General features: G+C 32.6%; 2 protein-coding genes and 1 non-coding gene across 3 annotated transcripts; 1 reads left to right on the plus strand and 2 right to left on the minus strand.

The window, feature by feature from the left end:
• Positions 1-5,388: 5,388 nt before the first annotated feature.
• On the plus strand, positions 5,389-5,459 carry Trnag-gcc. The gene has a single exon. It is a non-coding gene; the product is annotated as a tRNA-Gly (tRNA).
• Positions 5,460-6,397: 938 nt separating this feature from the next.
• On the minus strand, positions 6,398-11,811 carry LOC123682338. Its single transcript, XM_045620903.1, has 3 exons — positions 11,659-11,811; positions 10,235-10,399; positions 6,398-7,447 (listed from the first exon to the last, which is right to left on the minus strand). The coding sequence occupies exons 1-3, from the start codon at positions 11,708-11,710 to the stop codon at positions 7,221-7,223; spliced, it is 444 nt and encodes a 147-aa protein (XP_045476859.1). The 5' UTR covers positions 11,711-11,811; the 3' UTR covers positions 6,398-7,220.
• A 2,147-nt stretch (positions 11,812-13,958) lies between these two features.
• On the minus strand, positions 13,959-15,010 carry LOC123682627 (pre-mRNA-splicing factor Syf2). The gene has a single exon (XM_045621361.1). It carries the CDS (start codon positions 14,900-14,902, stop codon positions 14,213-14,215), a length of 690 nt encoding a protein of 229 aa, XP_045477317.1. The 5' UTR covers positions 14,903-15,010; the 3' UTR covers positions 13,959-14,212.
• Between the last annotated feature and the right edge of the window lie 183 nt (positions 15,011-15,193).

The following is a 15,193-nucleotide window of genomic DNA, read 5'->3' on the forward strand; positions in this document are numbered from 1 at the left end:
GCTTCAAAAATGGGTCGAATGAAAGGTTTTTTGAGTTAACTCGTGTGGTACCTATACATCGAGCTTCTTAAGCGTTATACAAATGATTCCAAACGGTTTCCGTGCAATCTTTAGCTCTTGGGCAATCGAAACAGTGCTTACATGATGGTCATGACGACAATGTCCATGATTTTATGGACATTTTCGACAATTGGCCTTTCAGTGCATGGTGCATCTTTGACGAAATTAATGGAACGGAATCGACGAAACCAAAATTGCGTGTTACAGTAACAGGACCATAAAAACTATTTACATTTTCAGCCACCTGGCTTGAATTTTCACCTTTATCGAAAAAAAAAACTGTAAATATAACGTATTTTCTCTTTGCTAGTGTGCATATTTGACGCTCGCTAAAACTAAACTGATGCATCTAATCACAAAACTGTCAAAAAAGTTTTTGTAGTACGAAATCTCATCTTTCTTACGCCATCTAGTGGAACCTGATCGGACTTATACAACACGAGATGCAGATAACTAAAGCCATCTATTGAAAAAATAATGGATTTCTTTTTACTACACCTAATAGCAATCAAATCAACAGTAGATTTTGCCAACTTTTGAAATATCAAGTAAGTGTACCTACTTATTGAATCCTTGAAAGTTTTTCAAAAAAGATTCTGATGGTAAATATGAAACATGAAGGTACATTTCGAATGCATTCAAAAAGTTTCTTTGTTTTTTATGAGAATTTCTCATTGCAAATCTTCGAATGCAAACAATTCATTAGGGCAAGTAGTTTGAAGGAAAATTCCAAAGAAATTGGTTTATATTATAGAACACTTGTTTACCAGGCAGACGCATTCGCTAATTAACTGATAAATATTCAACGTTGATATATACAAGCACAATAATCTTGCCGATACGTTATAAGAAAGATAAAAATGCTTATTGCAAGGATATTTATCGGAAATTCTAGAATCATTTTCCTCTGAGATCTCCTTGAAAGCTTTTTCCTGTTCACATTTTCCAAATTCGAGATTTTTAGTCATAAAGTATCGACAAGCTTGAATATTCATTAATTTTTTTCTTAAAATTATACGTAGCAATAAATTGTTGAAAGACCTTTGAAAAAATATCTCCCTGCAGATTTTTACAATTACTTGGCATACTAGATGGTGTGAATCTTCGATGTTAAAGTTTGATCTAATATCTCAAAAACTTTAAGAGCCATGAAGAAAATATCTGAAATCATACGCACCTGAAAGTTTGAAACTCCTTATGGGTATAATTTGAAGAAATTCCAATTTTTTTTTTGTTAAATCAAATATTGATATTCTTGATGTTTATATTGGATATATATTTTTTGGTAAACTTTAGTTTTAAATTATTAGCTTCCTTTTATGGGGTTCCCCTGTATTTTTGAAAGTATCATAAACATTATTCCCTTCTCCTGTCCTATTTCCTAGGACTCCAGTAGTCCAGTGCTATCGATTTCAGCACACCCCTTGTCAGACTTGCTGTCGCCACTTCCTATATGGCATTTATTTATGGTTCAGCCCAGTCTTCTTTCCAATTCATTTGATCATAGAGAAAGAACTCTTCTATCTAATGTCATTATGAATGATTTCTGTTTATTTTTAATCGGTCTGTTTACTTTTAGTCCAGACTTATTCGATGTTGAACAAAAGCCAATAAAAGCTGGTGCTGCATTTTAGTTTTGAGAGAATTAATTTGGTGAAAACCGCAACCTTATAAGCTCAAATGACGTAAAATAAATGTTCCCATAACTTTTTTATTACAAGTGCTATTTAGCATGAACCAAAAACATTCTACAGGCACCTCTATTTCATTAGAATCAACAAATAAATCAACGAAGTGTCTATCTATGATAATCTGTGAAATTCAGATAATTCAAATATTAATATTAACACCGTTAGATTTTTCCACAGAATAAAAATATATCCTTTAGCTTTAGCTACACTAGCAGCTTCTAATAGCCCACATCCGCTTGTCACTTTCTCAACACTTTTACCACAAGAGATTATTCTCCTTATCTCTACCTTCCATACTCCAATACCTTGATTCATATTATATGTTCCGAACTGTCGGCACACATCTTTTGAAGTTTGGTTCTAACGAGAAAAATATTGAGTTGCTTGTTACTAGGGATTCACGGCTTGGCTTGATTTTCAAGCTACTTGGCTTGAGCTTGACTTGATTCCAAGTCAAGCTCAAGTTAAAAAGTGGTTTTTCAATCTCAAGTCAAGTATGTATTTATCAAGTACTTGAATCATATCAAGCTACTTGATTTCAAGCAGTTTTATTGTGTAGTGTCACATCAATCAAAAAATGATGAAATGAGAAGGAACCTTGCAAAAAGCAGTTGTATCCATTGAACTAATTGGAAGCAACCGAAAATATCAACTTTTTTGAAATAAAAACATAAATTGAATCACTATAAATCATAACAAAATAATAAAAATTAAGTTTTTCAATATTGATGAACCTCCAGGCTTTGTTTGATTTCATAATTTTCCATCCCGGATCTAAGACACATGAGGCATCTTACAGATTTGTCGCCTAACCTATTGAGAGTTTTTGTAACTGTAAGAGCAGCTCTGGAAAATTGTCTTTCATCAGGAGCTGAAGATGCTGGCGTTGATAAAAAAATCCTTGGCCATTTTGCCCAAGTTTGAAAAGATATTTCTCTAATTCTGTGGTTATTCCGTTCATTCTTCCACATCTTGTAGAACAAAATCGTGCGAGAATATATCAGAAACGCACAGTTTTCATGGTTATATTTTATCATTATATGTTGGTACTCCGAACTTTCCGCCACGGCTTTATCTGTCAATTCATCAATTTGCCTCAAAGAAATCAGTTCTGCCAACCAACATTTTTCAATGCAAAAATCACTAAATGATATTCATGGAAATATTTCATTGATTTCAATAAAAATGCAATAAATTAGAGAAAATAATGTATAATACTCGTACAGAAGGCTCATTCTACCACTCGTTCTTTCAAAAACTCGCCACTTCGTGGCTCGTTTTTGAATTTTGAACTCGTGGAAGAATATGAATGCCTTCTGCACTTGTATTATAAATAACTATTCTGAAACTACCAAAAGATTTCATAGAAATGTGAAAAATTTACTAATAAAGTCACAATGGCGAATGCTTCAGTCTCTCGGCGCTCGAGGAATCCCCTTATTTAGTCTAAGCTCGCACGAAAATGCAGAAATATATGCCGAGCGACGCGTGCATATCAAGCTCAAGTAAAAACAAGTATCTTGATATCAAGTCAAGCAAAAAATATCTAAAACCAATCAAGCCAAGCTCAGGTATGTAATTTTTCACGAGTTTGATTTTCAAGTCAAGTAGTTGGTTAAAATGTCAAGCTACTTGGCTTGATGAATCCCTACTTGTTACGTACGCCCACCAAAGATAAGCTTCAATGAGTCCAACCAAACGCCAAAAAAAAAAACACATTAGCATAATCCTGGTCAGTTAAGTGGGAATAATTTCAATGTCAAGTGATTGTGTGACGTAAACCGGTAAAACAAACAAAAGCAACAAAACCATCATCAGGGACGCGGTAGAGTAGGTAGCTGCAAATGCCAAAAGTTTTAACTGGAGGTCAGGAATACAGAGACGTGTTAGAAGTAATAAAAAGCAACGGAAGTGGGAGAAAATGTAAAAATTAGCGCTTCCGCTAGGTTGCGAGGAAAATTGAAAACGCTCATCTGCCAATGGTTTTGATACTATGCTTCGTCGTCCTTCAATCAGCACTTCACAGTATGATGTTTTCGATCTAGCCCATTATTTCAAGAAGAGTTCTAATTTATGTTATTAATTACATAAGCGTGCAACTATGCTTTCTCCGTTTTTTCCGAAATTCGAGGCTTTATTGTGAAAAACTGGTTATATAATTATGATTCAAAGTATTGTCCACGCTGGCCATTACTTTCTCTTTTGGGGAGTGCACGAATCCTGCGTTGAAAAACTGGGCATCTTTTGAAGCGATCCACGAATCGATCCAATTTTTCACTTCTTCATTTTCGCAACATGGGGTCGAGCATTGTCATTCTGTAAAATTACTTTATCATGTCTATCATTGTATTAAGGCTGTTTGTCTTTCATTGCTCGGCTCAAACGCATTATTGCGTTCGATAATGTTCACCTGTGATTGTTTCAGTAGGTTTTATCAACTCATAATACACTACGCCAATCTGGTCCCACCAAATACTGAGCATGACTTTGGAACCGTGAATATTTGGTTTGGCTGTCGACGTGGAAGTATGGCCGGAATATCCCCATGATTTTCTGCGCTTGGGATTATCGTAATGAACCCATTTCTCGACTCCAGTCACAATGCTATGCATAAATCCCCTCCATCTTTGCCTTGCAAGCAGCTGTTCATAAGCAAACAAACGCCGTTCGACATCTCTCGGCTTCAACACGTATGGCACCCAATTTCCTTGTTTCTGAATCATTCTCATGATTTTCAAGCGTTGTGAAATGGCTTGTTGCGCCACTCCCAATGATCCTGCCAATTCTAGTTGCGTTTGACACGAGTCTTGATCAAGTAATGCCTTCAATTCCGCATTTCCTAAAACCTTCTCTCTCCATACTGGTCTTCGACGTCAAAATTACCGTTCTTGAAGCGTTGAAACTACTTTCGGCACGTTCTTTCACTAAAAGTGGACTCACCAAAGGTATTTGAGAGCATTCAATGAGCCTCAGCCGCAAAGTTGTACATCCAATATGTTCGAAGGGGTTGAACTTTCTGTATGGGACCTTTGATGTCTAATAAAATTAATCGTATACACTTTGCATTGATTATATAAAGAATTATTCGAATATTTTTCTAGTATCAGGGGATTCTGAGATCCCCTCACTAGACAACGAATTCATGACACCCAAAACGGTTAAACCACTTTAGAATTTGCTCAATAAACATGCGCATCCACCAAATTCACAATAATGCATTCAAGGACTTTTTTCTTGATTTCTACACTGTCGCTAATAGATATTCTATAGGCTTCTAAAGAGAACTTTTCAAGCTTCAATTTCTTATGCTTTTCGTTTCCTAAAAAAAGTTGTTCCAAGAAAGTGATGTATGCCATTGTGTTAAATAATAAGATTCATAAACACATTGTATTCTATGGATCCTGGTGTATTTTTAGTGTTCTGTGGTTGAAAATATCACGTCATTCTATATACTTATTCATAGAATATCACAGACTAAGATGTTTGTGTTAGAAAAACTGTATTAAGTATAGTCTAACAAAAATTGATATGCGAATTTTTACGAATTCTATCACTCTTCAAATTTCTGCCTTTGTTTTCATTTTTGGTTGTTGTACCTAGGCATTGAAGTGTTAAATTTCAAACTAATTTATTTGTAGCATCGGTGGTTCAGTGGTAGAATGCTCGCCTGCCACGCGGGCGGCCCGGGTTCGATTCCCGGCCGATGCAATTATTTTTTTTTTACTTCGTTCGATTCCACCTAAAACCTCCCAGCAATCAAATCAACTTTTATGGTGAATTCTTACCCTACAAAACTTCCCCCTTTGTTGTTGAAACCGACGCTGCTTACGTCATCCTGGACTTTGTGGCGCCAAAGGCTCCTAGGGAATTCATTTATTAGAAACTCACCCCAATGTGACTCTTTATGGTTTTATTTATGAGTTGTTTTCACCCCTAATATCGTTCAACAGGAAGACTGTCTTTGAATTATAGTAACTTTTTCCACTTCGATCGGATTTCAATGAAACAAAGTTCAAATCTCAGAGGAAAGAAAGAAATATTTTTTTCCTCTGATATCTAAATGTTGCTGAGCTCAATATCTGTCAAAAACTGAACCGAAAATGTTCAGTTGTTTCCGAGATTAACGTATTCAAGCACACAAAAATAAAAAAAATGTGTTTTTGTTTTAAATACTCTTATTATCGGCTTCAATCACTTTAATTTATTATTTCCTGTTTTAAATTTCTGCAAACAAATTTTAAGCCTCCAAAAATTGTTAGTTTTGAATGTGTAGTCTATTTCTAGTAAATTTCGCAATACATGATCATGAAATTGAAATAATTTATTGCTATGATGATACTGAATACAATATTGTTTACCGAAAAGACCTAACACTAATATAGTTATGAATTTTCATTTGAATAAAGAATTTATTTCAACCTTTAAAATTTATGGATCACGTAAAAATGCTTTTTGAGCTTATCACATTTCAACTCTTATTTTATTTTATTATTATTATAAATTTTATATATAAAATTTTATTTTATTATTATTATAAAAATTACTATAAGTTTTCCAGTTTAGTCCACAAAATAAAGAAAGTGAACTTAAATGATCGAATATAACTCAGTTCTTCCATTTTTCCTGAAAATAATTAAAAAAAATCGTTCGTACAATCACATTTATTGAAAAAATTAATTTATACAAAAATAAATAGTTGGTGCTGTTTATATCATAAAAAAAAGTTGATATGATACCTAAGTCATATGATACAAAATTCAGCTGAAATGGTATCGAACATGAAGTATCTACAAAAAAAAATTGGCTGTTCAGAAAAAAATCAATATGAAATCTTCACGCAATAGGTAACAAAATGGAATCGAGGTTGACAATAGCTAATTAAAGTATTCAAAATGCATACAAAGTTAACATAAAATTTATAAATATTCAACATACAGATAGTCGGGGATAATATTTATATTTTATTCGTATATGAAAAGGATTTCACAAAAAACACATTTAGTCAATGTTGAAATAAAAAACATGCTTCTAAGGATGGTGACAAATTATTAATACATAAATTTCGATTTAAAGGCGAATTTCCCTGAAGCAAGACCGAGTCACATAATCTAAAAATATAAAATTTCCATGAACAGTATAAAAACTACAGATATATAGAAACGTTCTCTTCTTAACTAAAAGCATTATGAACTCTAACATTGATATATGTATATTAATTTTTCGTGTTTACACCTGCCATTAGCCATTTATTAAAAATACATTCAAAACGAATTTCATAACTTAACCTCACCTAACCTAAAAAACTTAAATTTCAGTATAGTAAAGACTGAGTAGTACGAAAGTCGCCGAAAACATAAAATTAACAAAGTAAAACATTTTAATCAAGGTTTAAAACTACTTGAAGCTATACAAAATAATTCGAACAAAGAGTATATTCTTGAATCGAATGAACGACGTGGAAGTAGGCGTTTAAAGCTTAAAAATGCAGAAAAGAATACTGAGAATCAGGGTTGCAGCAATACTTGGCTGAACTGAGATGGAAGAATTGCATTTGTCACCATCGCAGGGGTAGCAGTGTAGGTCTTTGGCACCTCCACCAATCTTGCTGAAGAATCCCAAAGTGCTCATTATGACATCGCATGCACCTCCTGAATAAGGAATGCATCCCCTTGCTACATATTCTTTTCCTTCGGCATCTGAAAAGGGAGAAAAAAATGTGAAAAACACTCCAAACTTCACATTTTTTAATGTTTTGAGGGGAAAGTACACTTATCCAGAACCTCTCCTATTTAATTTCAACTTTGAAATTTCAAGGGGGAAACCCTGTTTTTATTTTAGATTAGTATTCTACGGTGAAAAATACAAAAGTTTAGTAAAAACAATTTTTCAAGAATCGTCACAGATGGCTTTGTATTCGAGTTTGAATTTTCCTCAGAGTAATAAACATAGATAGAGGAAGCATATATATGTCATTTTCAATAAGCAAATTTTTTCCCCAACATGAACTATCAAATTTGACAAGAAGCGCGCGGAAATGAAAACATATCAGTGATACGATATTTCACTCAATTCGAGAGTTTCTTTACAAAGAACGCACTTCTTATGTCCCATAGGACGTGCGTTTCGTATTAACTCAAAATATATTGAAATAAATACCTAAATATATCAGAAATTCAAAAAACACACTTCAAGTGCGCCAAACGACGTGAAACAACCGATGACACTAGGAGAGCAAAAGTTGCCAAACCTTGGATTTCAGCAGGTAGATACAGAAAATAATAAATATTCTGCTTATTATAAATTCGACAATTAGGAAAAATATCGGATTCCAAATATTCAAATTTGCATATTTAATCTGGAATCATTCAAATAAATATATTTCATTCAATATAATATACATTCATAATGATATAGTAAAATGTGATTTGAAAATATATCAAAATCCGACAACATAATCTAACTATGTTGGGAACATGTAAAAATTACGTATATCTCTCTATCTACGTCTATTACTCTATGGAATTTTCAAATTCGTACGTTTTCTGCTTTCATAAAAAACTGTTCGTACAAACAACCCGATTCATAAAAATCATACAGTATGTTCCTGTAAGTTATTGAACAAAATCTTGAGATCCCTGTATTTTACCCAAAAAGTTTACTTTCAGAACTGTGTTCTATTTAGTTCATCAGATACGCGTTATGATTAACCTTTCGTGAATGACCCTGTATATTAGTTCATCACTCCAAGATCAAAAAGAAGCGAAAGATAATGATGTTATATTAAGATCAAGCGTTTGTTTTTCACAACCTCATAAAACCCAATGCAAAGTAACAGCTTGAAATGAAACAGTTTCATTGTTCCATAATCCTTATTCAGCAGATTAAAAGAACATTGTTAACGTTTTTTACCAAATTTGATGACCAACGAAAAATTATTTCTATGTCTCGAATTTGTGATAAGTTTGAGAAAGATTAATCATATCCTGAATAGGTATCATGTTTCCGATTGCTAAGCATTTCTTGATAATGAATAGTATTGTGGAGTGAATGACTTATTTTCAGCCTATACGAATATGTTATGTTCCGTTCATGGTTACAGTAATTAAAATGAGTCATTCCATATCCAAGTAATAATACAAAGTTTACCAATAGCAAGACAATATTAGTGTATCTAAAATAATAATTGCGGTTGATTCTTTTCAATGGAATATTTTTCGTGAAATTTTTGTTTCAATAGAGGTAGGTACTTGATTCAGTTGTCTGAACCCAAATTCGAAGAAAATATTCCTTTTCTGTGGAATGCCATGAAAACATAGAGTGACATGATAGTCCCAACCATAAAGTAATAAACGTAGATAGAAGGATTATACGCAATTTTTATATGTCCCCCACATGGTTAGATTACGTTGTCGGATTATATTATTAAATCCACAATTTTATTACATCGTTATGAATGTATATTATATTGAATGAAATATATTTATTTGAGTGATACCCGATTAAATATACAAATTTGAATATTTAGATATTTTCCTAATTGTTGAATTTATAATCAGCAGAATATTTATTATTATCTGTATCCACCTGCTGAAATCCAAGGTTTGGCAACTTTTGCTCTCCTAGTGTCATCGGTTGTTTCACGTCGTTTGGCGCTCTTGAAGTTTGTTTTCTGAATTTTTGTTATATTTAGGTATTCATCTCAATATATTTTGAGTTAATATGAAACGTTGATTCCCAATGCGACATAAGAAGTGCGTTCTTTTTGGAGAAACTCGCGAATTGTGTAAAATATCGTATCACTGATATGTTTTCATTTCGCGCACTTCGTGTCAAATTTGATAGTTCATGTTGGGGACAAAATTTGCTTACTGAAAATGACATATTATGCTCCCTCTATCTATGTTTATTACTCTGAAGGAAAAATCATATATGAATATTTGAAAGGTTTGATTTCAGATATCGAAATTTTACATTAAATTTATTGTTTCGTCTCAGTGTTACGATCTTCACGAAATTTAGCTCCACTATTTTGCAACTGATTCTCAAATTGTGGATGGTTGGTTTTCGAATTTTTTATATTTTTCAAAACATTATCGAATTTGGTTTAGAATTTTGTTTTTCCTGAATAAATAATAAATTTTACACAAGGAATCATGGAATAAATATCTGATGAGTACTTTTAAGACTCGTAACGTGACTTTTGAGATTTTTATAACAGTATCTACCTTCCTAACCAAAATTTGTCCTAAATTTTGCACTGTGAATGGAATTTCGTCTGTTGAAATGATGAAATTACGTAATTGTTTTAAAAAGACAAGATTCTTGGATAAAAATATTATTTCGTACTACTATTTTGGTCAAAAATCAACAAATCCTACGAAGACCACCATATTCCCTGATATGGCTCCGGCCGACTTTATTTTCTTTGCAAAACTACCACTTCAAAAAGGCGACTTTATCATAGGATTTGATTATTTTATTACCTTTAGCAGTGAGTTTCACACACTGTTTTGGAATCCAGTTTGTAAGGGGGTTACTATCCCCTATCTGTTTATCACAATCCACAGTGGGCATCACAAAGGATGCAATGCCAAAATTGCAGAGGCCAGTCTGGCTGGAATCACAGGTATAACACTCCAAGCAATTACCTGAAAGCAAAACATCGAAATTACATCCTCAAAATTGTGTTTACAATAAAAATTTCATTGGTGCATAAAATCAGACTAGAAGACCAAACGATCGAAGGTGAACTTCCCAATTAACGATACTCTATGTTCGGCAAGGTGATTAACCAATTTTTTCGCGATCATTTTCAACTCAATACGTAGAATTCGAGTAGAGCAACAAAGGAGTTATATAATCGTCAAAAAAATATATCATCAATTCAATTATTTCCTATTATCCTTCTAGCAACCTTCATTTGCATTAATTAATCTTGATGTTATTGCAATCTTGTATAAACTATGACTGTACAAGTGGAAATTCCAGGGATTGATTTCAAAAGTATTTGGTAAACATGTGTAGCTTTCTTCTGTACGTGCATTCTGTATTGAATTTTAAGAAGGCGTAGATGAACTAATTTCACCATTTCAGATGAAGAGAAAATGTTCTTATGTAAAGAATAAAAATTCTAGCTTACGACAATACTTAGATTGTTGTTCGTTATGATTATCATTATTAGTGTCAATCTTGGATTTATGCGAAGACCAATTAGAAAATTCACCTGAAATGAATGATTATTAAACAAGTTTTGAAAGTGAAAGCCTTCAACAGGTGTAATTAAAGATGATTCAATCAATACAGTAATATTTGAATGGTCTAAGTGATAATCAATGAAATGACCGAAATAATTATATTCAAATAAAAAATTTTAATTTCTATTATGAGAAACAAACAATGCAAAATTCCAACAGAAGATAGATATTAATTTGAACAAAAACAATAACCAGGCCAAATTAAATTAATTGAAACTCCTTATCATGTGATATTCTGTAAGGATCAACTTTGATATTTGGGAAATGATAATTTTCCGACTGTCTTTTCGAAAAATATTCAACGCCCTTCCACAACGAATGGAATATTGATTTTAAAGTTGACCTAGGCCAAAGGGCCTTAATTCACGTGAGAAAGGTCATAATAATATCCTTGACATCAACAATAAAACATTACATCAACCTTACAATTACAAATGATTCAATTTGCATGGGGATAATAATGAAATAAATCAAATTAAATAATTCAATTAAATAAAAGCGAACTGAACAATGAAAATTGATCTTTCTCCAATATCCCATGAATCATGCCTTAAAAAAAGCGTTTACATCATTGTTAACTTTTCTATCTATTTCTTGTTAGTCAACAAACGTTCGAGAAACCCAAAATTGTAAATATTTATCCAAAAACTTACCATACGAAATGGTGAAAGCCACAAAAATGACACTGAACAGCATTTTATTCATTTTCAGAATGTATTTTTGGCAAAGACAACCTATATGTACACAACCGTCAACTGGAAGGAAGCTCAAGCAATTTGCGTTCGAAACCTGCAGAATCAGAAAGAGAGTGCTCGATTCCCTCCATTCGCCTTAACAGTGACGTCTCGACAGGGGAGGCACATGGAATTTCCCATCAAGGTTGAACATTCGCTTCCACTCGATATCTGTAATTTTCGAATTTTGAAATCGAATGTCCGACTCACTGATCGTAATTCATGCGCCAATTGCGTCCTTGGAGATCACATATTGTATAAAGAATGAGCGCTCAAAAGATCCCGCTTCACGTCAGTGCTTTCTACGTGTTTCGATATTCTTTTTGACTTTTCTATGGTTCGGGTGATGCGATTGAAATGAAAGATTGCATGAAGCTTGAAACTCCTATTCTAAATCTAAATGCACAGTTTGATCTCTGCTGATTCAGTAGTTTTGAAATTAGCAGGAAAACCATTTGACCAGCTGGAAATTCTGCACGAAGCTGGATATTGATATTTTTTGGTCAAGGAAGGCTTGAAATCGTAGTTATACATTCAAATGTAAATATAATCTTCAATCGATCGTGCAGTTTTGAAATAAACAAAAGAAAAAACAATTTTGAACGGCCACTAATACTGAAAGTTTCAAGTTCATCAGTGGGCCGAACTTCATCGTTTGAGACCATTTACGGCTCAAAAACCGAAAATTACAGACTTTGTGGCGAAAATATATCAGGTAGTATGGAAACCTGTATAAACTTTGGACCCTTTAACGAGCCGCCACTGGCCCTTTACCACCATCTCTTTTTAATATAAGCCATTTCTTTCATGCGCCACTGGTGAAGTGAAGTTGTGGTAAACCTTCAAACTTCTGCAAAACTTGAGGAGTTGCTGCTTTTCATTTCAATGTTATTATTAATATAATTTGTTTTGCAACAAAGTTATTTCATATAAGAAGGGGAAGTACAGAAACAGATCTACATTTCGCTAATAGATAATTGGAATATGATAAAATCAATGCTAATTCAATTTGACGATTTGTTATTAGATATAGAACTGTCGAGAGAATATTTCTTACTTATAGAAAAAATTTTTAATTTCATAATATGAAATGTTTCATTTTATATCATGAATTAAAACTTTGTTTCATGATATGCTTTTTACCAACACTTTTCCATCAAATGTCATATTAATTTTTTTATAAGAAAGCAATAAAATAACAGTCAAGGGGTAGAAGGCTGTTTTGATTAATTTCCGAATTGTACACATTCCCATCAGATTATGTTTCTATATTTTTAGTGTGAATAAATTGGTTTTCTGAAAAAAAAATGTATATTTCTTCAGCAGGCCGCAAAATCAGCCAAGGGTACCATTGTTCTGTTAATTCAAGAGAACTTAAATTAAAATTGAGAATCTGCTGCTGTAATTCTTCAATCTTCAAGCACATAAGTACAATATCCCAATAAGAATTATTCGGTAAAAGAACAGGAACATTTGCTCTAGTGATTATTTGTTAGTAATTCTATTATTCATTTCGTAAGTTGTTCTCAATAAGATTCAAAAAAGAAATAAACTAAGATAAGTTATATATACAAATAATTCAATTAATATGTGGACTTCTTACCGTGCAATTTGCATCAATAGGTAACATTATCCAGTCTATTATAATTAATGGGCGGATGCGCTTACATAAACAACATACACCAATTTATATTTATAGGAATAAACTATGTGGCGCCATCTAGGAAAAGTAGCCCCAACCAATGATTTGTAGGGACCTAACGTCACAGGATTCTATTCGTAGTTTGCTGCGCCAAAAATAAGTTCAGTGAATTGTGTATAGATGGCTTACAGGCAAAATCTACTAAGTTTAATTTTTTGAATTTTTAAGAAAAACTAGAAGCAAACAGATTGCACATTCGTTCTCGGTATGGTTTTCTAATAAATTTTAGCAGAGATTTATTGTTGATGGAGGAACAACTCTTTTGGCAGGTTTGATATACTTAACGTTCCACTGTAAGACTTGTTGTGGGCTCCACATACATATTTCAGGATATATATCAATTGTTATAGGAACGCCTGCTTTAAGACTGCAATTGACATCGTTGAAGCTATCACAAATGATGAATCAGAAAAGACGAAATTCAATATACCAAGATGATGGGAAATACTAACAATCTGAAATATAATTTAAATAAATATGACCTGTATAAAAATAATAACAAGAAATTAAAACCTAGTTAATACTCTAAACATTTTATTGATACAAAATCTGTCCTTTTAATTGTTTAATGAAACTTTGTATTTTGTAGAATCAAAAATATTTAAAATTGATAATCTAATAATGTCATTACTTGGTAAATTCATTGAATTGTCTTCAATTCAAAAATATTTACATTATTTATTTACATTTCTTATAACAAGATGATCATACAGTATTCATGATGCTGAACTTATGTTGATTCTCAACAGGCCACAACCTAAAATAATTCATTCAAACAGCTGTGCCTCTTTCTAAATTCTGCTTAATTTCCGCAGTGTGCTCTCCATAGAATCTTTCCAATTTCGAATTAAACTTGGCATTCTTTTCGTTAATATAATCAATATCAGCATCTTCATTATGTTTCCTCTTTCTGGAGTATTTGTTCCTTTTATTTATCTGTTTTTCTAAATCCTTTACCATATTGTCTATAGCTTCTGGTCTATCTTCTTGCAAACCTTGTATTATGGTATTAGGGCCAGCATAGAAAGCATCACCATATTTTTCTTTTTGTTCTTCGTAACGTTCCATGTCTTTGGGTGGTAAATTTTTCACCAACCGCTGATATTGTCTTACGGTTGCCGACTCAAAATCAGAGAAACCTTGATCTGGGTTTTTCTTCTTTTTTTTGCGTTCTAGTCTTTCAGCTTCCAGAGCAGTTACTTGAAGTAATTTTGTTCTATCATAATCCTCACCACGTTCTTTCGCTTCTTCTCTGGCTTTTTCATCATTCAGTATCCATTCAGCTCGCTTTTTGCTACTCTCCCAATTGTTCGGCAACTTGTTTCTTGCATCTTCTGCCACAACTTCTTGGTGATTGTGTGTTCGAGCCTGTTGTCTAAGTTTATGTAGATTTTTAAGGCGTTTCAGTCTTTCAGCTTGTTTTTCTTTAAATGATTTTTCAGATGAATTTCCGGATTCCATTATACCTCACAAGTAATTGAAATAATCAATCTAAAAACAATGTAGTAAATATTATTCACTAAAAACTTTCACAATATATATTTTGAGTGTTGTGTCAAATTCGGTGCACTTCTATGTTCTATGTCAATTTGATTTTGACACAATATTTTCATAGAACACCATATATGTTTTTATTCTCACTCACGGCCAACATCTACCGTCAAATATAATTTAATTTCGATTTTATTCCAAGAATATATTGAGATAAAATATTTAAAAAAAATTCTACTTCACTATTTCACGAGAAACAGA

Source organism: Harmonia axyridis, chromosome 6 (assembly GCF_914767665.1).
Source record: "Harmonia axyridis chromosome 6, icHarAxyr1.1, whole genome shotgun sequence".
Lineage (NCBI taxonomy): Eukaryota > Metazoa > Arthropoda > Insecta > Coleoptera > Coccinellidae > Harmonia > Harmonia axyridis.

Excerpts from the sequence above, each read along its gene's own strand:
- LOC123682338 (XM_045620903.1), bottom strand. The coding sequence starts at position 11,710 with ATGAATAAAATGCTGTTCAGTGTCATTTTTGTGGCTTTCACCATTTCG. Across the intron at positions 10,400-11,658 it reads GGCTTTCACCATTTCGTATG|GTAATTGCTTGGAGTGTTAT; the intron begins GTAAGTTTTTGG and ends TTTTGCTTTCAG. Across the intron at positions 7,448-10,234 it reads TGTGAAACTCACTGCTAAAG|ATGCCGAAGGAAAAGAATAT; the intron begins GTAATAAAATAA and ends CTCCCTTTTCAG.
- LOC123682627 (XM_045621361.1), bottom strand. The coding sequence starts at position 14,902 with ATGGAATCCGGAAATTCATCTGAAAAATCATTTAAAGAAAAACAAGCT.